The sequence below is a fragment of the Azolla caroliniana genome, unplaced genomic scaffold (genome assembly GCF_043228905.1).
Source record: "Azolla caroliniana isolate FFs.n. ecotype wild unplaced genomic scaffold, voAzoCaro1.0.p SCAF_10, whole genome shotgun sequence".
NCBI classification, from domain to species: Eukaryota; Viridiplantae; Streptophyta; class Polypodiopsida; order Salviniales; family Salviniaceae; genus Azolla; species Azolla caroliniana.
Genome location: NW_028230445.1, coordinates 797645 through 822291, shown reverse-complemented (window position 1 = coordinate 822291; position 24647 = coordinate 797645). Strand labels below are relative to the sequence as shown.

General features: G+C 39.5%; 4 protein-coding genes and 2 pseudogenes across 4 annotated transcripts; 4 read left to right on the top strand and 2 right to left on the bottom strand.

Annotated features, from left to right (window-relative positions):
* Positions 1-1380: 1380 nt before the first annotated feature.
* LOC147858588 (rhicadhesin receptor-like) lies at positions 1381-2432 on the top strand. The gene has a single exon (XM_087326476.1). It carries the CDS (start codon positions 1490-1492, stop codon positions 2138-2140), a length of 651 nt encoding a protein of 216 aa, XP_087182602.1. The 5' UTR covers positions 1381-1489; the 3' UTR covers positions 2141-2432.
* Positions 2433-6692: 4260 nt separating this feature from the next.
* Positions 6693-8068, top strand: LOC147858587 (glucan endo-1,3-beta-glucosidase 11 pseudogene; annotated as a pseudogene).
* A 486-nt stretch (positions 8069-8554) lies between these two features.
* On the top strand, positions 8555-9668 carry LOC147858586 (pentatricopeptide repeat-containing protein At3g03580-like). Its single transcript, XM_087325641.1, has 2 exons — positions 8555-8921; positions 9559-9668. The coding sequence occupies exons 1-2, from the start codon at positions 8555-8557 to the stop codon at positions 9666-9668; spliced, it is 477 nt and encodes a 158-aa protein (XP_087181767.1).
* Positions 9669-11948: 2280 nt separating this feature from the next.
* Positions 11949-14918, bottom strand: LOC147858585 (65-kDa microtubule-associated protein 1-like). The gene is made up of 11 exons (XM_087326383.1): positions 14626-14918; positions 14337-14540; positions 13925-14182; positions 13632-13841; positions 13392-13547; positions 13131-13287; positions 12898-13049; positions 12697-12784; positions 12533-12606; positions 12350-12424; positions 11949-12251 (listed from the first exon to the last, which is right to left on the bottom strand). Exons 1-11 carry the CDS (start codon positions 14662-14664, stop codon positions 11961-11963), a joined length of 1704 nt encoding a protein of 567 aa, XP_087182509.1. The 5' UTR covers positions 14665-14918; the 3' UTR covers positions 11949-11960.
* Positions 14919-18653: 3735 nt separating this feature from the next.
* On the bottom strand, positions 18654-20555 carry LOC147858584 (pentatricopeptide repeat-containing protein DOT4, chloroplastic-like). The gene has a single exon (XM_087325640.1). The coding sequence runs from the start codon at positions 20553-20555 to the stop codon at positions 18654-18656; it is 1902 nt and encodes a 633-aa protein (XP_087181766.1).
* Positions 20556-22599: 2044 nt separating this feature from the next.
* LOC147858583 (uncharacterized) lies at positions 22600-23523 on the top strand (annotated as a pseudogene).
* Positions 23524-24647: the final 1124 nt, after the last annotated feature.

Genomic DNA, 24647 nt, shown 5'->3' with positions numbered 1-24647 from the left:
AGCTCATCAAGTATCTTCACAATGAAGTAAATTTGTAAGTTCAATCTTGATAAGGGCCTAATACAATAGTATAGAGGAAGCAAAACCATTATTTAAGTCACTTTCATACTCAAAACACATCTAATTTCATATCATAAAATGTCATATTGTGTGAAGTGAGTTGTAAAAGTTGGAAGTAAAAGATGCAATTCGAGAATCAAATGCAAAAACGTAGGGCAGAATTTATAGTAATACAAAATAGCATAGATCATTCCAAGGGGCAAACCTTGTAGTAATACGAAAATAAAAAACTTAAAAGCATTTCCTTCTTTTCATTTACTTATTTGGAAAGGATAATAATTACTTGTCTAAACAATTGGGGAGAGTCTGAAAATGTCGAGGAATGGAGTAAAGTGCATGTTAAGCACCACATGGTTTTTGTCAGAGTAAAGCATGCTTGAGTGAGGATACATGCTATGCATTTGGAAAAGGTGGAACTGTGAGGAACAATGTTAATTCTACTTTTAAAAGATAACACAAAGAGTAAAGAGAATGTAGAAGAAATGTGTAAGAATATCGACCCTTCTTTGGGTATTGAGAGATATCGAGACAAAGGATTCATCTGCCTAAAAAGAAGCTAGGAGGTATGCATATCACTCAATGTAAAGTAGAGAAAAAAGAATCATAAGAGCAAAGGATGTAAATATCCCACTTGTGGCCAAAGTTTTCTTAAAACCAAGGTTGATATATGATAGATAAAGCACAAATGTAGATTATTGCTATACACAATTATTGGGCTCTAGTCAAAATATGGAGCATCGTTTTACAAAGGCCTACTTTAACGAATTAATCCATTAAGAGTGTTTTGACAAATGAGCTTGGATTAAGAAGTGTAGGCACGCATTAGGCCATATAAACTTAGAGCGGCACTCAATATCGTTGTATTCATAAATATATACATCAAGGCTAGACGGTGGCAAATATAAAGTTAAGTTCACATAAACTTTTACTAACTATAAATTTGACACAAATGAAGACACATAACCAAGTGGTTGTGTATTGTATACAAGTGATTATCCATTAGATGTTAGCAATACATTTCTCGCGGGATATACTTTAGGAATTGCACAGTGCAAGTGTGGATAGGAGCATAGCCAAATGATTATCCATCATGATGCTCCGAATGAGAATTTCGCATCGGTGACAAAGTTTACAAATGACTTGAAAAGAATATTGCAAAAGAGGGGGAAAGGGTGGGGTGATGATGTGCTAGAAGGGTTAGTTGTGTTGCTTGAGTAGGAAGTAGCGTTGAGTGTCTTTTTCCCTTTGGAAAAGCATGCGTACTTAGAATATTCAATATGGAAGAGGGCATTATATAGAGGGAAGGGTTGGTCACAAAACACAAAAGGCATAAATAAAAGCATCACAAAGATTTGGGGCATTTTGATCTCTCTCTCTCTCTCTCTCTCTCTCACACACACACACACACACACACACACACACACTAGCCATGCTAAAACTAATAGCTGTATCAATGACATTTCTGGTAATGGTGCAAATAGTAAGTGGGAGCGATGAGGATCCATTGCAAGATTTTTGCGTGGCAGATCCTAGCTTGAGGTTCGGCAATGGCTACGCGTGCAAGCCGGCATCGCACGTGACTCCACGTGACTTCAAATCCAACATACTGGCTGCACCGGCCAACAATGCGACTTCGAATCCTCTAGGTATCGCGGTCACGTTGGCATCTCCTGCAAATGTGGCGGGGCTCAACACGCAAGGCCTCTCATTGGTGCGCATCGACTACGCACCCAATGGCATTGTACCACCACACTTGCACCCACGAGCGAGCGAGGTTTTGTATGTGATTCATGGTACCCTCCATGTTGGCTTCATCGACACATCAGGGAAATTGTTTAGCGAGGTTTTGGGCGTCGGCGAGCTTTTTGTATTTCCGCGTGGATTGGTTCATTATATTTATAATGGTGGTAGTTCCTCCGCGGCTTCTATCTCTGCCCTAAACAGCCAAAATCCTGGCTCATCCCTCATCCCTAATGCACTCTTTGGCTCTCAACCCTCCATTCCTGACCCTTTGCTAGAAAAAGCATTCCATCTCTCTCTAACCCAAGTCCACCACCTCAAGAAGAGCTTTGGTGCCTAAACTTTCTCGCTTTACTCATAGTTGGTGCCTAATACTGTAATGTGCACTCATCCACCATGGTTCAATTCCTTCTAGGTATCTTCCCTTTAATACTTAACTAATCAGAGGCCCCTTCATCTTTGGTGCCAGCTAGGTTTAAGTACTAAGTGTGTTAGGATTTTTTGCTATAATTACCTAAGCAAGTACTTTAGTCCAAATTATCTTCCCATGGCAATGAAGTTTAAATCATTATCATTATTTCATGATTCTAGTTGGCATTTGTTTTCTTATGCAATAGGTTACAAATTGAGTAGTGTAAGTTTCTTCTATGTATTTAGTATGAGGGACCTTTATAATGTAAAACGCATTGAGTACTCAATAAAAAGCTGATTGGCCCCATTAAACAAACTATGCATCCAAATGTGTACCAATGCTTTGTTTGAACATTTGGCTAACATTTCAGGAGTAACTACGACTAGTTTTGATTGTAGAATCCTTCATACATTATATTAGCATATCATATTAGAAGTTGTAAGGTACAAAATGTTATCACATCACCTAGAAGCAATTAATTTAAACATTATTAAATATATAAATCCTAAGATAGACAACTTAAACATTGACTTGTATGAATGGAACCATCAATCAACGAACCAAGGTGACCAAGCTAGCCCATTGGCTTTTGCAATACAACCACTACTAGTAGAGAGTCAAGACATATCCTGAGTGTGAACACGTATTTCCCTAGCTCAAGGCTAGGTATGTATACGAAAGCATACATCAAAGTAAACCATGCCCGCTAAGAGAAAGCATACATCAAATTAAACCATGCCCACTAAGAGAAAGCATACATCAAAGTTAACCATACCCACGAAGAGAATATAAGGAAAACGAATGTTATCCATGGCTCGCATGCAACTTAGCATAAATATATTGGAAGCATATGTTTGGATATTTGTTGAATTGCTATATATGCTTACAAAAGTTTGTGTATGAGGATCTTATTGGTAGTTAAATTTGCTGGATGAAACAATATATGAAGGGGGTTATATGAGGAGGTCATGTTCTTATAACGATTGCAAGACATATGTTATCTTTTTATTGTTAAGAATGCATTCAACTTGATGTTTTATAATTTATATGAATCATTTTTATCTTGTTACTCATGGAACAAGGGTGAAGTATATCACAATATTGACTAATGAGCATTGCACTAAGTGGGCCTAAGGTGGAGCATTTGGACTTCTTTATACCGTTAAATCAACTAGGAGATGCTTGTATGAGAACATTGTTTCTCGCTTTGTATCTCATCCATTAGAATGTATGAACAATTGCCATTCTCATTTTTAGTGAGGCAATTGATGAATCATTATTTCAAATCACATTTTCACAACAACAAATGCATCTCCCTTCTAAGTTCTAATATCAAATAAATTATTTGGTTAAATATGGTAGAAAAAAATCATGATCAATCATAATAATTTTAACACATCAAAAGGCTTTGTAAGAACTTGAGTTTCTAGGTACTTTTTGAGGTTATGGACCAAAATTTAACTCATATAGCATGGTAAGAAAAGTTTTTCCCAAATTAGGTTTGAGGGTTGTTACCATTATATCGTTAAAACATAATAGTTACATTCACATTCACCACAAAACACGGTTTAGATATTGGTTAACCCATGAGTACCATCATTGAATACACACACTATTGCAATGCATAGTTGTTCAAAGCTATTAATTCCACATTTTTCTTACCATGTTTCATAACATGTTCGGGTTCACAAGTGGAAGGATCGTGCATTCCACTTGAAAATGTTTCATGTATAAGGGATAACCCTCTAATCCTTAGTGTCACCAACATCTATAAATTCACAACTCCAAAAATGTAGACAATATTCATAAACTATCAAACGTAGACGTGAACATTAATATATCATTGGAACATATCACATTTTGTTGGTATATCCATCCTATCTATCGACTCGTACAAGTCTTTAACTATTAGAAGATCCTCCATCTTGATCTTCCAGTCAGCATAGTTGTGGGAGTTTAGGACTATCATCCCTGGAAGTCCACTCATACTTCCTTCCATCTAGGACCTAGTGCTCTAATACCAGATTGATATTATTACATTCTGAGATAAACCAGACACGATAGATTTTGACAGATTTACATGGAAAACCCTAAATCTAGGGAAAAACCACGGAGCAAAACAATTTCCACTATAAGACAGGGAATACAAAGCATATACCAATAGAACCCATATATGTATGGATGTACTCCACGGTTGTTGTCTGAAACCACAGTTTTAGCCGAGTCCACCAAACCCTAACTTGTTTGCATCTACTCTTTCGAGGCTCTCAAAACTTCTCTACTCTAACTCTCTTTCTTTGCGTAAGTAGCTACACAAAATCAAGAGTATCCGAATTTTTTAAAGATCGATGAGAATGAGAAGAAGCAATTGTGTTGCAAAACATGTTAAAAAGAAACACTTAGAGATTTAACAAATGTTACCACAGAGAAGTACAAAGAAAGGATCCACACAATGGGTCAAATTTGGGGCAAACAAGTTTCTCAAAATATACTACCTCAAAGATCTTATGGTAGAGACCTAAGGATTTGGCAAGTGTTTTAAATTTTAACGTCCAAAATCTCAAGGGTTAATACCTATAAATGAGGTAGTCCCTTTGATTCGGTTGAACCCACACACTACTCTTTTGAAGGGGGGTCCATCTTCAAGGAGTCTTGAAAACGTGATGATTTGTGTCACACATTACAATAACTTGTGTGACTGAATAGTCCAATAAAGGAAGTCATTTTTAACGACATTACAAACAAGATAGTCAAAATAGACAACCTCACTTAATGAACAATTCATATACTTTATGTCATCAAACCAATTATTGTGATACGTTAGGGACCAAGTCCGAGGTTGATTACAAGTCTCATAATGTAATAAGCAATCATTACATATTGAATGAGAGCAATAAAGCCCTTTTCTCTCATATCATATTCATCAAGATAAGAAATAATGGGCAAGCACTGAAACACGTTGATCGCCAAGAAAAGCTAAGATGTATGAAAATTTAATTGCATTTGATGAATCCTTTGGGAAACTACACACAAGGCTTTGCAATGTAGACATCTTATGCACAAATCATGTAATAAATTATGGTTAATGTGGGATCCTACATTCCAAAGGTTCAAATTGGATAAGGATATTTCTATTTTCAAGTAAAATTAATGGAGAAGGCGGTGAAATTAAAATTCACCAAAGGAGTAAAGAAGCATCGAACTGTAAAGTACAATTAAAAATTTCACAAATGGGGTTAAAGAAGCTTTGGACATTTGGTTATTGATTTCTATTTGTCAATATAAATATTCACACCACAAACCATCATGACACCTTTCAAAAGGAACGAGGAAATGATTTGATGGTCATGTGAAAACGTTGTCTGCCATTAGTTTCAGAAATGATTTAATTAAAAATGTGAAAGATGTAATTTACACATTTAATGTGCTTTGATTCTCTTAAGTCTTTTTATTCGCGCTGTATAATTCCCCTCAAGAGCATGTTATATTTAGTAAATACTTTAAAAACTAAATGAACGTGATATATAAATTACAATAATGGAAAGGTATACATCCTTTAAAAACTCTTTGGTTAGATTTTCTTCTACTCTTAAAATATTATGACAATTAAGAGCGAAATTCATAGATAACAACACATATGTCAAAACCACGCATGAAACCAAGTGGCTGCCTTAGAGACATTGGCTCAAGTAGTATATACTACATCTTTTCTTGCAATAATACACTCGACGAAAAGGTGGGAAGATAATGTGATTTATATTATATAATGAATAGAGTGATTTTAACTTATAGAAACAGTTTATGATGATTGTTACTAGTATCTTGTGTGCATTTACCAATACATGGTTCGATTCACAATGCTCCCTATACATATTCCTCTTGATCTAACCTACCTATTGTTCCTACCTATGTGGCTATACACTAGCTACCAGAAAAGCATGCATGTTATGTAGCATTGAATTATTGCCTTGACGAAACACAAGAAAAGATGGCACGTCCGAAACAACTAGAGATTCAAAGTGCTATGGTTTTTCGAATAGGAAGAGGTAATTCTAAAGGTGGCAGGGCACAAGTACTAGTGCAAAGAACGTGATAAGATGTAAGTAGAGGATCATGAGTAGATTGGCATGGAAGAGTGATGCATGGCATGGGCAAAGTATATGTCAAGCTCGTGGTTACCCCCCCCTTTCCTCCTCCATTGTAGGACGAGAGGATGGAAAGTGTCGAGTGCAATAAGCAAGGGATAGCCACACAAAGGAAATTGTACGTGATGATTGGCATAAAGAAGCGAATGAGTGACCGACCCACTCACACACACTCCAGTTCACTTTCACTGAATGACTTGAGGGAGGGGGCACTTTTTAAATAAAAGTAAAAGCAGAAGGCATTAGTAAGAAAAAAGTAAAAAAGGGAGATGGGGGGTATCTTCACTTTTAAATATAGAACAAAGTGGAAGCCAAAGATTTCGCGGGGTATTTTATGGAATTATCCATAAAACATCATTAGGCGCTCAGGAGTTCAAGAATCAATCAATCAATCAATCAATCATCATGTGGTACCCCCTCATCATTATCATCCTTGCTCCTCACATAATCCCCTTCTTCTCCGCCTCCTCCTCCTCCTCCGCACTCGGAGTAAATTACGGGAAAGTGGCGAATGACTTGCCACCCCCCGCCGATGTTGTCACCCTCATCCAATCCATCTCCCTCACGAAATCGAAGTTGTATGACGCGGACCCTAAAGTTCTCCGCGCGTTCGGGAACACCGGCATATCGTTTGTTGTCGGAATTGCGAATGAGGAGGTCGAGAGCCTCATGAACCCCGCATTGGCCATGGCGTGGGTCCAAGACAATATAGTGACTTACTTGCCAGCCACTCGCATTTCGGGTATCGTGGTGGGGAACGAGATCTTCATGGGCACCGATGTGTCCCTCATGGCGCACCTTCTCCCGGCCATGCGCAATGTGTACACCGCACTCCGCACGTTCGACCTCCACCGTCACATTACCGTGTCGACCGCCCACAGCTTCGTGACGATCGCGACATCATACCCACCGTCGGCCGGGGCGTTCGACCCTACCATTGCCAACCTCTATATGAAGCCGGTGCTCGAGTTCCTCGCGGCCACGGGGGCACCCTTCCTCATCAATGTCTATCCATTCTTCGCGTACAAGAGCAACCCCGGCACAGTCTCGCTAGAATACGTGCTCTTCCAACCCAACCCCGGGAGCCGAGATGACAACACGGGCCTCATATACTACAACATGTTCGACGCACAAATGGACTCCGTCTACTCAGCCATCGCGGCACTTGGCTACAACAACATCACATTGGTGGTATCCGAGACGGGATGGCCTTCGGCTGGTGATGCGGACGAGCCCGGTGCGAATGTGGCAAATGCACAAATCTATCACACCAACCTTGTCCAGCATGTGATGTCGAAGAGAGGGACTCCGCTCCGCCCCGATGCCCCATTGGAGGTATACCTCTTCGCGCTGTTTAACGAGAACATGAAACCCGGGCCAACATCGGAGCGTAACTATGGCTTGTTTCACCCCGACGGTACACGTGTCTATACCTTTCAGTCCTTTCATTCGTCCACGGCAGCAGCCACGGCCACCATGACTAGTAGAACTTCTTCTTCTCCTTCTTCTTCTTCCTCCTCCTCCTCTTCCGCTTCCCCTTGGTGTTCCTTATTAGTGTGTCTATTTTGTATGCTATATTGTGTTCTAATTCACTCATTAGGTTAGTCCATACTCGATTGTGAATGCCTTAGAATTTACACATGTTCATGTACATACATACATTGTCCCCATTGAACTCATTTACTTTAGTGTTGTGCTATTTTTGGCTCAATATTTAGAGACATGATTTGTTTTCATGGTCCTACATATAATGTAAATAAATCCTTATAGTACATGTTAAAACGACAATCCCAATGCAAGCTGGATTTGTGACCAAAGTGCTTCATGTCCACTTCAAGTGTTCGAGCATCTTGTTTGAAAAATTAGCTACTAACTTTTCTAGAGTTGTGCCATTTTATCTTGATGTCTAAAGGGTTCCCTATCAATTTGATTTGGTTGTCATGATGGGTTAATGATGCTCTTTTAGTTCGTTTTGGAAGCGTTATGGTTTGTCTACTTTGAAAGAGTGGCGGCCTAATTATTAGCGACTAATTAAATGACATATCATAACTTAAACATAGTTTTTTTTTCTAATAAAAAAGATACTACATTAGTATTAGAAAACGTCATAAGGTTAAACATACAAGATATCCACAGCTTCCCTATATTTTTCTAAATTCTAGACATCGGCTTAAATAAATACTTTGGTATCAAGCAAATGCATGCTGAGATAATTAAGAAAGGATTCAACAAATATCTTCTTATTGGCAGTACATTGGTTGATATGTATGTTCAAATTGGATTGATTGAAGTAACACGTCAAGTTCTTGACAACTTGCCAGTCAAAGATGTGATCCTATGGATTGCATTAATAATTGGTTATGTAGAACATGAGCATGGTGAGGAAGCACTAAACCTCATGAAGGAGATGCAAACACAAAATATCTTGCCAAATACATGTGTGTTTGATTCTGGCTTGAAAGTTTGTGGTGTTACTCGAGACATCAATCAATGTAGTGTAATACATGCCGAGATTGTGAAGAAAGGCTTACATACTGAGACCCTCATTGTCAATACCTTATTGGGTATGTAGGCCAAATGTGGTTTCTTCCAAACAGCACACGAATTTTTGATGTTTCTGTGAAAGATGCAATTCCATGCAATATAGTGACTATAGAAAATGGGGAACATGGATATCGTGAGAGAGACAACGCTTTCCTTTTTTTGAACAATGCATGCCAAATAGAGAGTTTGTAAAATCTCAAAAAGTGCTTCAACAGGTTCCTATTTGAGATATAGTCTCTTGGACTGCACTTATTGGTGAGTATGCTAAATAAGGTTAAGGCCACAAAGTTGGACCGTTTTAAACAGATTCAAAATGATGGCATTGCCCTAGATACTATCACATATCTTTTGTTTCCTTGCAAAAGCACAAGAGGATATGTAGAGAATAACCAAGATAAAGAATCATTGAATTATATTTAGTTTATGCAAGATCAAGGTAATGTGGAATTGGGTTTTGTGAAGCAATGACCTATATAAGTGTCCTAAACTTGTGGGACTCTTTGATTGATATGTACATCAAATGTGGTCTGATAATGGAAGGTGATTGCATTTGGATATACTGACTATGGGCTCGAAAACCAAGTGTTTTATGGCCTGGAACAAATACAAGTAGAAGAATTTCTCCTTACTTTGCTTGCTTTGTCTGTTTCTTGAAAGCTTGTTTTGGCTTAGAGTCTCTAACAAGAGGAGGGGAATTGCATGGTGATAATGCAAAAGAAGGATTTGAAAAAGATCCTTTTGTTGGTACAGTAAATGTGAACCAATAATTGAAGCTCGAGAGTTTTTTGATGGATTATTGTTGGTTGGAGATGTGGTACAATGGATTGCCATGTTATTGGGCTATACTAAGCATGATAAGAATGAGGATGTTATACAACTTGTGCAAGGCCTCTTGCCTAATATGATGACATTTTCTGGTATGTTGAAAGCATGTGGCAACATGGGAGATATACAGAAAGGGAACAACTTCCATGTTCAAATGTCCTCGTAAAACATGGAGGTCACACAAACAAGTGCTTTATTGAGAAGTATGCTTCAAGATTAACAAGTCTTTGCCATAAGACAAGCATGAAGTTTTTTTGAATGGTTTAGTTTAATTTCCAGATATGCTCGAACGTAGAAATTGTGCAGAAAACATTTAGCACAATTATGGTTTCAAATATCATCTCATGGAATGCACTAAAAAGAGGCTATAGAGACTATGGATATGCCGAGGAGGGGTTGTATTAGTTTTGAAAAGATGCAACACAATACATGTATATAGTTTTCCTTTAATTTTAATACCAATGGAGGATATTTTTTACGGAATAAATAAATAAATACTTTCGTGTTGAGTAAAACCACTCCACCTTATCAAAAAACTGAATATAAAATATACCTATGTCCCAGATGGCATGAAACTCCAAACGCTTAAGCTCCAATTGGTGCGTATTACCTTTTATACCATCCAACAACCCTTTGAGATTATGCACAACCTCTATGCATAGTTATGGATTAGTAGACAACCTCTATACCATCTCAAAGGGTTGTTGGATGGTATAAAAGGTAATACACAAATGAATGCAAACGAATTCGTATGTTATCAAAACATTCTTATGTTTTTTTTTACACTTTTTACCGTCACTTTCTTGCCTTCAAAAAACATTACCTTATAATAAATAATGAATACAAAAGTATGGTATTTACCATACTCGAATGATTAAAACATTCCCCCGTGCGAATGCACATATGGTACGTATGGTTCATACTATGCATAAAACTAACACGAGAAGCTTATACAAACCCTCTTCAACCTATCATAACTTGATGACCCGTCAAAAATGGGGAATAGACATTATAGGACCGATAGATCCAGCCTTCTATGGAAAGCATTATATATGTCACGACCTCAGATTACTACACCGAATGGGTGGAAGCAAAGGCATGTGAAAAAACATATAAATACCATCATACGTTTTGGGTGCCTCGTAGAACTTCATAGTGATCGAGGGTCTTTCTTCATAAATGTAGTGGACTTTCTTAAAGAATTCATGGTGACATACAAGAAGAGTAGACCATAGTGGCCATGATGTAATGGTCACGCTGATATTTGGAACAAAATCTAGTGCATATAATGTACTTAACGAAGATCATTGTTGCGCTGAGGTAGGCTTGCGAACAGAAGCTACCTACGTTTATAAAAGGAAGTAAACTTAGACGATATTATGGGCCAAGGACAACGGAGACACTACTCAGACTATTCTATACAGCTCTACAAAAGAAATTCAAAAAAATGAGATTAAGAGAACTAACTGATTAGTGGTCCACCTAAATGAAATCATCAACCCTTTTGGCGGAGACTATCATTAGTGGGAAATTTCTGAAGAACTGCCCATTTGAGAGCTTCTTCATCATTCATCACTGTAACCAACATAGAAACTGGAAGATCTGGAAAAGGCCCGACCATCAGAGGAAGAAACCAATTGCTGGTGGTCTTTCCTTGTATGTGATCCCCAACCCCCAATATCCACATGAGAGATGACGCCATTCAAAAGGGGAATAGATCTTCTATATAGGCTTATCTATAGAAAGACAAGGATGTATATTATGTTGCTGTCTACAAAGAGGCCATGACAAGGATGTACATTGTGGTGTTGTCTATGTAGAAACCATGGCCAGAAATTTGAGTATAGCTAGATCACAGATGCCAGGATGTCATCAAGGGAAGCTTTTCAATACGTTAATTCTCATCTTATAGCACCAAGCAAGGAAATCTTTTCCAATCAATATACAACCCACAATTGTTAAATCAACTTCCGAGCTGTTCACATTGCACAAATAACCTGCTAAAATAATGCAATGTTTCTTAAGGTCTCTTAGTGTTGGACTGATAATATAAGTATGACCCTATAGGCATCATCGCCGTCATTGGAAATTCTGCTGGTAGGTCATTTAGGTCATTTACCTGAAATAATTATGCTCCCAGATTATAATATTCAGTAGTAGACACGTGTTTAAACTTGGGAACTTGGAAAAAACACAGGGATAGTTCTAAGTTGTTCTATATATAGCAAAGATGCCTAGAGATCCTCTTTCCCAATGGCCACGTAATTTACAGGGGCACTTGGTCTCATCTTCTCCTTCTTCACTGAGCGAACGGGAGTGATACCAGCTTTCTTTGTCGACGTATCAGTGTTCATGTACGATCCTGCCATGGACAGGCGCCGATTTGGTGTGACATTTACAGGAGTGTTGTTGTTTGAACGAACACTCAGTCCTTTCTTCACACTGGGCGGCCTGTGAGGACTCGGCCTTGTACCAAACACAGCATCTTGCTCAGACACAATATGTTCTTGGAGCTTTTTCTGATCCTAAATGAACAAGAGATAAGCCATGAAGATAAGAAGAATTAGTTCCGAATAACACTTGTGGCCCACAAAGCCTGCAAAAATCATGACAGAGCTCATACCTTTAACCTCCTCTTCTCTTGTTCTTTCTCTTTTTTCTGTTGGTTGTGCTCTTCAAGGACATCCAATAATCGAATCTGTAAGATTTAAGATTTAAGCCGTTAACGTCTGTTAATAATCTGGCTATGTATGCATGCATTATATGCGATACATCTGCGAAGGTATTAATAAAACTGATATCACACCCCATCATATGTAAAATGAGTAACATGCTCCTCTTCCCAACTCTTAGTTTTCTGAATCAAATTCTCGATCATAGCTGCACATAAGCTCCAAAACATAAATCGTATTATTCATGTCTGCAGAATCACAACACAAAGCCTCATACATGGCTGGTATTTGAACTTACATGGTAATTTAGCCATTAAAACTCGAGCCTTTTCGGCACGCTTCAGGTTGATATGGGCACCTCTACTATTATTGTACCTATTATCGTCCTGTATACTTAGACAAGTCACTGAGCGTCTAAACGAAGTCACAAAAGTTTTCAATTGCAACATAACCTTATCGTAATATGTACTCGTGAGTCCTAATATAGAAGGGAGTGTACCCTGTTATAATCTTCCAGCCATGTCTCTTCTTCACAAGCTGACATCCACTTCTCCATTTTCTCCATTATTTCTTTTCTACTCTGTGCATCGTTTCTTGCATCTGCAATTTGCTGATCCATTGTTGCCAATAACTGAGATGCATCAAAAATGCCTGTGGAAAAACCAACATGAACTAAATTGTACAATTCCCTGAATTTAACCTTGCAAAATCACTAGAGAGACAAAACCTTACCAGATTCTATTATAGCCATCATCTTCTCCTGTGAGGCAGAAGTTGTCTCCATGTGAGCATCCAAGCAAATCTTTTCAAATTCTCTTTGTTTCTTCAGAATTAGTTCTTTCATCTTGCTCACTTTGAGCTTATCCAGGCGATGCACTTCAGATTGCACCTGAAAAGGAATAAGGACACTTCAAAATACTACGTAATGACAACTAAACATATGGCTGAATTCAATATCAAAGGCTAAATCTCATTCGTCATGGCAAACAACACCTGCTCAATGTTATCAAGGGAGAGAATTCCTTGAGCGGAAACCTCCTCTTCATCTCCACCAAGAACAGAAGTAAACTGCATGTAATGATCCCGTTCTTCATTTGTCGCATCCATCAGATTCCACAATTCAACGAGTGAAGCGCAGCAGTCTTGCATCTGTCACAGTATTACATTGTATTATCAACTGCTTCCTCTGTCTCAATGTGAATTCCAAACTTCAATAAGTATGAAAGAGTTTACCTTTTTCAATCTTCTTCTCTTTTCAAGATTTAGCGACTCCATAGTGAGCTTTAAGCTTTCAAGAGTATTATCGCTTATGCTCTTTGATTTTGTGGTTTTTGTTAGGGTTGGATGTACTTCTGAGAGGATCTTTCCACAATCCAGAGCCATAACAGAAGTCAAACTATGCACCTCACCGACATACTCATCTACTCTTTCCGATCGATCTCTCTAAAACCAAAATAAACTACGGTTGGCTATACAAAACAGAAAGAACTTTAGATTGACACCTTTTTGGCAGAATCAATGTATACCTTTTCCCTCTCAAGGGCGTGCAAGTGAGAAATGTAATCGTCAAGTTTTCTGAGTGACAAATCTTCTTCCGCAGCAGAAGAAAACATAATACCATCATCAATGTCAACAGATCCTGCAATCTCAACCAGTATTCCATGTATCTCCTCTTTCACTTTTTCGAATTGCTTAAGTCGCTCATCTTTCTTCTTTCGAAGTTCCTCCAGTTGAGGATGAAGTTGCAGAAGATGTTCTTTCAAGGTGGTATTTGCCTTGTCGGTCTTGACAATGAATACAGTCAACGAATAATTTAGAAAACGGAGGAGAGACACCGAGTTTCGATCATTATCGGAGAATGATTATGCCATGATTTCAAAATCGAATATGTTTTCAAATCATACAAAATTTAACGCTCATACGGTAGGCATGTCTTACCCTGGTTACAGAATCACGATCTCCTAATGCTTCGATCAGAGAAGCTAGTTCTGACTCAGTTTCAGCAATGGCTTGATGGAGTCTAGACCTTCCATGGTTTGCTTGATCAACCTTTCTGCGATATACTTCCAGGCATTCTTGCTCAAGCTGGAGAAGCATTTTGTCTCTTTCGGCATCACTCTCTCCCACTTCATCCCATATGTGCTGAAACGTAAGCAAATAAGGCATACATAACAAAAATAAGATAGTCAAAACAATATCAAGGAAAACGAACGAGAGATATGCACACCTGTAATTCACGCAGCAACGAGCTACAAGTGGTGTCCATGAACGCTTAGTTCGTTGTTAAAGTGTGAAGAAAGAAATGCCTAATCGAGGTCTTTTGGTTCTCCCGGAGATGTTGATCCCCTAAGTTCTGAATGTATATTTACTGAATTGTTATGTTCGGGGACGTAGGCGGCATCAAGCACAAGATAGAAAAGATACTTAGATGTAACGGGAAGGCGGAACTGTAGATTACGTGACGGTGAATCGCCTTACTGATATGGCAGATTTCCGCACCGAGATTATGATCTCCGAGACCTATATAAGAATGATTTCCACATGGTTACATCTGAAGACAACAGACGGATTCTGATAACGGGAGATGCTCTACAACACAGACAACAAACGAAGAAAACGGAGAGCGACCTTACAGAGATGGAAGAAGGGATCCGTGACGTCCAAAGGAAAACTGGGAAACGGAGCTGAAGCTGCAGAAGGAGAAGGTAGGGATGGAAGGAGGGAGGTACCAAATGTATGGGGACTGACAGTGGGAGAAGAAGAAGAAGAAGAAGAAGACGATGGGTGTGTGTGTGAGAGAGAGAGAGAGAGAGAGAGAGAGAGAGAGAGAGAGGTGGGGGGTATTTGAAATTCAAAAGGTGAGACGCGGGACCGTAAACCGAGGAGGAGGGGAGATTTGACTTGGGCTGCCTGCCTGCCTGAGGAATAGTATTTTTGTAGTTACTAGTAGTGGCAAAAAAAAAAAGAAACGGTCAAGTGAGAGAGAGCTTTTTTACATATTTAATTTTTCTGTGTTTCTTTCTTTTGTTTTGGGGGTGTTCGAACACCCCTTTTCTTTTCCCGCCAGCCGGAGTGAGAGTGTCGTGTCACCAACCCACCGGCGACGGTGTAGAGAGAAGATGTATGTATATATGTATGTATGTAAAGTGAGTAAGTTACGTACATCCGTCCAAAGTATGTATGTACATACAAACAAATAATTACATACACTCATAAACCATGCCATGCCTGATGAATGGCCCGCCACATTTTTATGTATGTATGTATGTATGTATGTATGCATGCATGTATGACGTATGTATGTATGTGTGTGTGTGTATATTTTCTTTCTTCTAGCGGGTGGTGGTTTTAGAGCAGTCGCTTCGCACGCCGCCGGATGGATCGGTTTGAGATACATACATACATGTTTGGTTGGTTGGACCGACGCTTCTGTTTTATTTATGTTTATGTATGTATGTACTTCTTCTTGTTCACGATTTCCTGAGCAAAGACTGTCCAAACTACTTTCTTTCTTGTTCTCTTCCCTCTACACAATGCACATATGGTGAAGTGAGAAGAGTATATGTATTGTAATCAACCTTCTCTCTCTTCAGCTAGTTGTTGTTCCCTTCCCTCCTTCACAAGCAAGCTTTTTTAAACCTCTGCCCCCCTCACCTTCTTCACCTGTCACTTGCCCTGTTCACGCCATGCTCTTGTGCCTCGTATACATATAAATTATAATACATTTATGACCATATCTATGTGACTTGTACATTCATGACCCTCTACAGCATCCAAGCCAATCTTCACACTGTATATATAGTAGTCATCCACATTGACCTATCCAAATCAGTAACAAACTCACCACAGTCCACGAACCCGTCCCGTCCTCGTAATAAAGAATTCATCTAAACTACATCATCATGGAACTCTTCATTAGACAATTTTGAATTTTTTGAAATTCTTGTTCTCTCCAATTGAATCTTTTATAGAAATCAAAACTCGTCTGAATTACTATAACACTTGCCACATTAACGTTGATCACAACATAAATTAATCTCACATTACTCTATTGCAAAACAATATACGTTATAAGTTATAACATAGACATGCACATTCTTCTTATGTAATTAAGTAATTTATATTAAATGGATGTTTGTGTAATCATTTCATTTGTACTGATTGAATAGCTCATATAAGTTCGAAACAAGGGGAGAATTGCTCAAATACAATATGTAGATGACTGGAAAATATTTCTCTTTTCATAATAATAATAAAAAACTGGCCTATCTTTATCTTTTATGGTGATAATTAAACCAAAGGACAAAACATGACATGAGTTAGGAGTCAGGACATTGCATCCCGCCTCCTCAAAAGCATGGGTTTGTTATTTCACCAAAGAAAAAGCAAAAGAAAGAGTTCCTTGATTATTATAAATACGAGAGTTCCATACCCACATTTTTAATGATGAATTGATTTTGTATATCTAAGATTTATAATGAATATAAACATGGTTTAAGGTCATTTAATACTTTTGACTCCAAAACAAAAACTTGAATGCATTGTGCTCCCTTATTTGCCAAATATATATACACTTAACTTATATGGATATGGTTGAACCCAGAATGAGAGGATGTACTTGTTCATGGGTGAGTGAAGGATTCCACAATGTATGATTAATACAAAGCACATTTAGACATCGAGTGTAATGGTACTAATGCTCATTTGATGTAAGCACAATCTCCCACTGAAATTGTATGATTAGGAAAATCATGATTCCACTTGGAATCAAAGAGTATATATATTCATGGGCATGTCATGGATAGTTTCATAGATTGGAAACTCACCCCATTTTGGAGTGCGCATAATTGGTTAACATGTTTTCTTTGCCCATCATCACCACATGTTGATGACAATGTAAATAGAACAAAATTCATGATTTATAATCTCTACATAAAAGTTACAGATTCTAACCGGTGTGCATTTAGTTTCCATGTGTGGATAGTCTTGATACCAAAAAAGCGAGACCAAAACAAGCAAGATGAAAAGATGGAAAAGACAGAACCAGATGATGACAAAAAGAAAAAATGATAGCAACTATGAGTGAGTGAGAGTGATAGGAGAGGGGTGATTGGGAGGTTTTAAGTCGTCGATAGAAGAGTGTTTGTAGTCAAGCTGCATAATCATATCAAGTAATAAAGTGTATTTATTCTACATCTTTGTCTCTTGGAATTAGTCTTACTTCTTAAGTAAGAGTTTGGGCACGCACTCGCACGTAGGAGAAGAGTGGCGTGTGTCTATAAAACACTTATAATTTGAGATACTTATCAAAAGGCTAAATACAAGCACAAGATATATATCATAAACACCTCATGGAGAGGGAAGATGTTTTGATTTCAAGCCAATGATATTCAGGTTTTCTGATACTTTTCGTTAGGGTTGTGGTCAGGTTGTTTTATAGCTGAATTTCTGAGAAACATGACATCAACATCAAACATCAAATACTGTATAGGACCAAAATGTTGAAATCATAGCTAGTACAAAGCCTTAGGCTTGAAAAATGAGACCCTCAGGGAACATGTACAAAAGCATGATACAATTCCTTACCTGATATATGTTTAAAAGCTGTACAACATCATTGACAAACAGTTTCACTTCAGAATATTACGATTATACCTCAATTGGGGTATTATTTGACATCATTAAAAATGTATTTATACGAAGGATTGACGAAGCACTAGAGGTTACAAAATATTTTTGGTCATTGACTAAATTGCCCAAGTTATCATCCTTTATTCCTGGATGCATAGCTTGTTAAAAGCAAGATATCATCCACTTTGAAAAAGAGTAAATCCCATCAGAATCATTGCAAACGATATCCCCGACCCCTAAACTCGAAAATATGCACAGTTGTGCAAGAAAATTTACAGTTTCTTCAGCTATTATCTAAAGATGTTTTGTCAAGAGTCCACCGTTTAATGACAAACTTATTGGTATGAATATGTCTTTACATAGTTCCACTCTATAACTCATTACATGCACTCATGTTCTAGTGATGATACAAAACAGTAAACCAAACATGGAGTCTGTCACATTATTGTCAAAACTGCAATGCATGAAATGGCTAACTCTTGTGTATACTTCATATGTGGATCATGATAACACATTTCTCCTGTATGTTACAAACATCATACAACATATTAAATATATGTATGGATTTATTTCTGTATAGTTTTGCAAAAATGTTTGGCATGTCAACTTCTTTCTGTTCCCCCCCTACATAGAACCAGCTACATAAATATTACTCATACATATATACATAGCATCATCCATCTCATTCAATCTCACTGCATGTTCAAATGCTTGCCTTCCGAGTGTCAAGTTTCTCCATGTTTGACAAGCACCCAATAGGGTAGTCCAAATGGGTAGACAATCAGAGTTTGGGATCCTCTTGATCAATGCAACTGCCTTATCAAATTGACCCGCACGACCAAACAAATCGACCATGCAAGTGTTATGCTCCATTGTAGGAATAAATCCATATTGTGTGTACATAGCATCAAAGTACATGTCACCGTTATGCAATAAACCAGAATGCCTACATGCATTAAGCATAACGGTGAATGTGACTACATTGGGTCGAATCTCCTCTTGTATCATTTTATTAAATAGTTTGACAACAGTCACATCTTTCCCAACCTGAGCATATCCTGAAATGAGCCCAGTCCATGAAACTACATTCGGAACTGGAAGCTTATTGAATACCTCCTGAGCTTTTGTAAGTGCACCACATTTAGCATACATATCCACCAATGCATTGCCAACTGAAATATCTTTCTCCAATAGGCCCCCACGAACAATCATATTGTGTGCTTCTTTTCCTCTTTCAATTGCTCCGATGCTTCCACAGGCATGTAAGATTGCAAAAAAGGTGCAATGATCTGGATGTAGGCCTTCATGTTGCATTTGCTCGAAATAATTCATCACTTCTTCCCAATATCCAAGCCGAGTGAATCCTGTGATTATTGCATTCCAAGAGATAACATCTCGAACGTGTAGCTCATTAAATACTTCGTGTGCTTTCTTGAGTGAGCCACATTTGGCATACATATCCACCAATGCATTGCCAACCAATACATTCTTTCCTAGCAGTCCTCCTCTGATTATGTCTGAATGTACTACTTTGCCCTTCTCAAGAGCTCTGATGCTACCACAAGCTTTTAAGATACATACATAAGTAACTGCACTTGGAGGAATACCTTCCCTTTGCATTTGTTCGAAACAATTGAGTGCCTCCTCACCCTGCCCATGTTGGGTGTATCCAGCAAGAAGTGCAGTCCAGCAAACCACATTCCGAACTTTAATCTCTCTAAACACTTCCTCTGCTTTTTCAAGGGTGCCACATTTCACATACATATCCACTAATGCAGAACCGACACGTGGTGGCAACTCATGCCCGACAATCCTAGAATGTATGATTTTGCCTCTATCAAGTGCTCCAACAGCAATACAAGCTCTCAACATACACAAAATAGTTACCGAATTCGGAAACTGGGCCTCACATTGCATCCGTTCAAAACAAGCAGAAGCTTCTTTGCCATGTCCATACAAAGAATATCCATTAATTACCGCATTCCATGAAACTGAATCGTGATATTGAAGGAGATCAAACTCTTTTTGAGCCATTGCAAGCTCACCGCATTTGGCATACATATCAAGCATACTAGTTCCTACAAATACATTACAACCCAGATGATTGTCTTTAATGATCCGAGCATGTACTGATTTTCCGTTCTTAATTGATCCTATGCTACCACAAGCTTTCAAGATACAAACAAAAGAGATCGCATTGGGAGAAATGCTTTTGCATTGCATCCGATCAAAGTGAATGAGTGTGTCGAGACATTGGCCATGCTGAGAATATGCAGAAAGCAGAGCATTCCAAGAGAGTACATTAGGATCTTGAATATTTTCAAATACTTCTTGTGCTTTTTCAAGAGAACCACATTTGGCATAGAGGTTGATCAAGGCACAATCTAAATGGGGATTCTTTCCAAATAGGCCTCTTTTGAGAATATCAGCATGTAGAATGCTGCCTGCCTTCACATCTTTCCCTCTTGCACACGCCTTCAGTAAACCCAAGAGAATGCCAACGTCAGAAACCCTAGGGTCTAACATCAACAGTTTGCCAGTTCTTCTGCAAATCAGGGGCAGAGGAGACTGAGGGGTTTCAGGAAATTACATTGCTGACCCTCCTCAACTTTCAGAAAATGACACGGTTACCTTTTCCAAACTTTCAAATACATATGTGAACAAGATGGGCCACACGGATGGCCACAAGCATGTTTTTCCTCGTGAATTAGACATTGATATGGTTCAAACTTCACACTACACTATGTATATGTATCACGTTGATGTGAGAGTGCCTCTTCCTCTCTCTTTGTATATGTAGTTCCTCTATGCCCTTGAAAGTTGACACTGATTTTGACTTGTACAAAATAGGGGTGGTTTAGTACTAGAGAATTCCACTATGATGCTTCCTAATGTTGGATGTGGACATGGAACTCTTTGTTTGTTATTTACATACAACATTCAGGGTGTGCCATGAGTTGCACACTGCATTTACTTGCAAACTAACAATTTGCTCTTTTTTCTTATAAATGGCTTGATACGAAGGAGTAATTTTGCTATAAAAATTCTTTATAATTTAGCATATCAATAGTTTACTTCTAGTAATAATGGATTTCAACTTGTTGTCAATGACGAGTTTTATTCACTATAGAAACTCTTCACGATATAGTTTGCAATCATGCATGTTATGGTCTATTACCACAAAAAATCTTCATAATTTAGCTTCGAGGTCATGCACACTAATACTTTGCTCCTAAATAAATTAGTTAACAACGTTGACATCAAGAACTCTTCATATTGTAGCTTAAGAATGTGCACGCGAAGATTTTGCTCTTTCTTTTTCCAAAACAAAATATCCTTCCTTTAGTTATATACAAAGGTCATAACGGCTACAACATACAAAGTATTTTTCCCCCAAGCCCATTTTGTGTAAGACAATGGCTGAGGAAACAAATATATGTGCTCCAAAGTAGAGAAAATAGGCCAGTAATTGCAAGCTATTCCATAGACACATTGCAAGGTATCCATATCCATAGACAACAACAAAAGTAGCTCTATTTGAAAGCAAGCCCTCGCAGGTCATAGTTATGAATCATTTCAATACTTCTTCAACTTGCACTTGTTCAACATAATCTTTATCCAAAAAGACGAATGCTAACACAAGCTTTCAAGGTACATCTCGGATTTGAAGTTGATCAACTACGTTATGTGCTTTTTTAAGAGAACCACATTTCATATTCGTGACTGTAAACTCAACAACTATGCTTCCTCTTTCCACATCAACCATCTCGCCGGATTACCACCAAATTCTTGTACATACAACAACAATTTAAGTCACGTTTCCTCCTCTCCTCATGAGCCCATTCTTTGCCCCCCACACCATCATCATTCATCCTTATCAAAAACATAAAACCCGCTTCGTTAAGTCCTCATCAACCATCTCGTCGATTACCACCAAATTCCTATACATATAAACAACTAAATGTGTCTAAATTCCTCATTTCCTCATGAGAATATGCTTTGGCATCCACAACATCATCACTCATCCTTATCCAAAACATAAATTCTACTTCATTCAATCCATATCAACCATCTCGCTGAATACCACAATAATCCTATACATACAACAATACAATGAGTCTTGTTTCCTCATCTCCTCATGAGAATATGCTTCGCCCCCCACACCCTCATCACTTATCCTTATCCAAAAACATACATTCTGCTTCATCAAGTCCACATCAAACATCTCACTGATTACCGCCAAAGTCCTGTACATATTGTGGTGTCCCTTTCATGCAAGAGCATGCATTTGAACACACCACTCTTTTAGCCACTCCCGTTTAGCACATCACCCATTTTAGCCCACCCTTTTAGCACACCATTTTGGGACACGTCTAGCTAGGCCGTCCCAAAATGGGTTCTTTGTATCTTCTATATATTGAATGATAAGTATGAAGCTAGCGAGGCTGGTTTGGTTTCCTTTTATGTGCATTTCACATAATTGGTGGAGAAGCGGGCTCAAATTTTAGCCACTACTACATTGTTCATGGCATCCCAATTCCCTCCCGCCGCCTCCAACGTCGATACCCCGATGGAGCCTGAGTTCTCGCAACCTCACGCACAACCTCCCCCTTTCCAAATGGAGCAGCTCCTGGAACTCGTCTCCAATCCCATGCTTCAAATCAGCCATACGAATCAAGCTATGCTCTCCTTCCTCTCCGCTCACAACGACCGCGCGCAAGATCGTCCAGATTCCAAGGTGCGCCCGAAGCCCTTCTCCGGATTGCCTTCCGAGGATGTCTTAGCTTGGTTGGATCATTTTGAGATGATTTCTAGTTACCATCAATGGTCCGACGAGCGCAAAGCTTTGGAAGTTCGTACCCTGCTCGAAAACGTCGCCGCCACCTGGTACGTCCAACAATCAAGCGACGTGACCGAGAATTGGGTGATCCTTCGGGATCTCCTCGTACAAAACTTCGCCCATCAAAATCCAGCCTAAACGGCGTTACAACAACTCGAAACATTGCAACAACAAGCACACGAACCCGTGGGCCAATTTGGTGTTCGCCTCAATCAACTCCTCATTCGCGCTGACCCTACCATGCCCGAGCATGTGAAGCTTTTCTTCTTATGGCCTCGTCTACGCCACGACATCACTCGCCACGCTCGGGACCAAGGTCCGCAGACATTCAACGACGCCATCCTCATCGCCCAACGAATCGAAGCTTGTACATTATCTGACACCCAACCTTGTTGGCCCCATCCATCAACCACCGACTCACACGCCCAATACCAAGGCGCGGCCCCCATGGACATTGATGTCCAAAACATGCAATTGCAAGCTCGCCGCAACCGTCCCGATCGCGATAGCCAAGGGCGCCCGAGGTGTTTCTACTGCCACAATTATGGACACGTCCGACGTCAGTGCTGGAAATTGCAACAACAATCTCACAAACAACAAGTCCAGATAACCATGGCTGACGCGACATCGTTGGCTGAGCTTCCGGGAAACTGACGTCTGGGGTGCTGATGGAAGAGCTAGCCCTCCACATCCAAGCGTCCGCCTCTTCTAGTTCGAGGGTATGCACCGCCCTCGCCACCATTAATCACTGCACCCACACCATCTTATTAGACACTGGTAGTAGTATATCTTCTATGAGCATCGCTTTAGTACACCGGTTAGGTCTCCCCACATCCACTGCTCCTTCCATCCAAGTCCTTTTTGGCGATCACCAACATCTTTACCACTCTCACACACAAGCCCATTGCACCTTCACCTTAGGCACTATCACCTTCTCACATCACTTTTATGTCTTGCCCCACCAACTCTTCCCCCTCACCCTAGGTTGTGATTGGTTCCTCAAGCGCCGCGCTGTGATTGATTTTGAGGCCCAGAAACGTCTTGTCCCACATGCTTCCCCTATCCCTCTTCTACAAGATAGCTCCCTTAGCCCCCACCTTAGCCAAGTTCAGGTAGCACTTAGTCCACAAGAGCGATTGGTCTCCATCCGCCAATTATTAGCCCGTTTTCCATCACTAACCCTCCAACCCACACATGCTCCTACTGTCTCTTTCCTGGTACAACATGCCATTCGTACTGGGGAGGCCACTCCGATCCGCATGGCTACCCGCCGACGTTCCCCTCTCGACCACGATTGCATTGATGCGGCCGTCACCGACATGCTCACCAAAGGTATTATCGTTCCTTCCACCAGCGATTGGGTTTCGGAACCCCACCTCGTCAAGAAGGATGATGGCACCTTCCGCTTTTGCATCGACTTCAGGCCTCTTAACAAAGTGACTATCCATGACCTCTACCCGCTCCCTCGCGTGGACGACCTCTTGGATCAAATCGGTGGCTCGTGTTATTTCACCTCCCTGGACTTAGCCTCGGGATATTGACAAATCCCCCTAAAACCTTCTAACGCCCACAAGACCGCATTCCGCACACGCCGCAGGCTATTCCAATTCACCTGCATGCTGTTCGGCCTGTCTGATGCTGGCATCACATTCCAACGCATGGCCAACTCCATTTTTGTCGCCCTTATCAACAAAGGTGTCCTCCTCGTTTATCTCGATGACATCCTTATCCACACGGCCACTTGGGAGGACCATCTACAAGCTCTCGCCAAAGTCCTC

Coding starts and splice junctions, on each gene's coding strand:
- LOC147858588 (XM_087326476.1), top strand. CDS start 1,490: ATGCTAAAACTAATAGCTGTATCAATGACATTTCTGGTAATGGTGCAA.
- LOC147858586 (XM_087325641.1), top strand. CDS start 8,555: ATGCATGCTGAGATAATTAAGAAAGGATTCAACAAATATCTTCTTATT. Junction 8,922..9,558: donor CATTGTCAATACCTTATTGG/GTATGTAGGCCA, acceptor GTTTCTTGAAAG/CTTGTTTTGGCTTAGAGTCT.
- LOC147858585 (XM_087326383.1), bottom strand. CDS start 14,664: ATGGACACCACTTGTAGCTCGTTGCTGCGTGAATTACAG. Junction 12,607..12,696: donor TTTAATGGCTAAATTACCAT/GTAAGTTCAAAT, acceptor GCTTATGTGCAG/CTATGATCGAGAATTTGATT. Junction 12,252..12,349: donor AAGAGAAGAGGAGGTTAAAG/GTATGAGCTCTG, acceptor TTGTTCATTTAG/GATCAGAAAAAGCTCCAAGA.
- LOC147858584 (XM_087325640.1), bottom strand. CDS start 20,555: ATGTTAGACCCTAGGGTTTCTGACGTTGGCATTCTCTTGGGTTTACTG.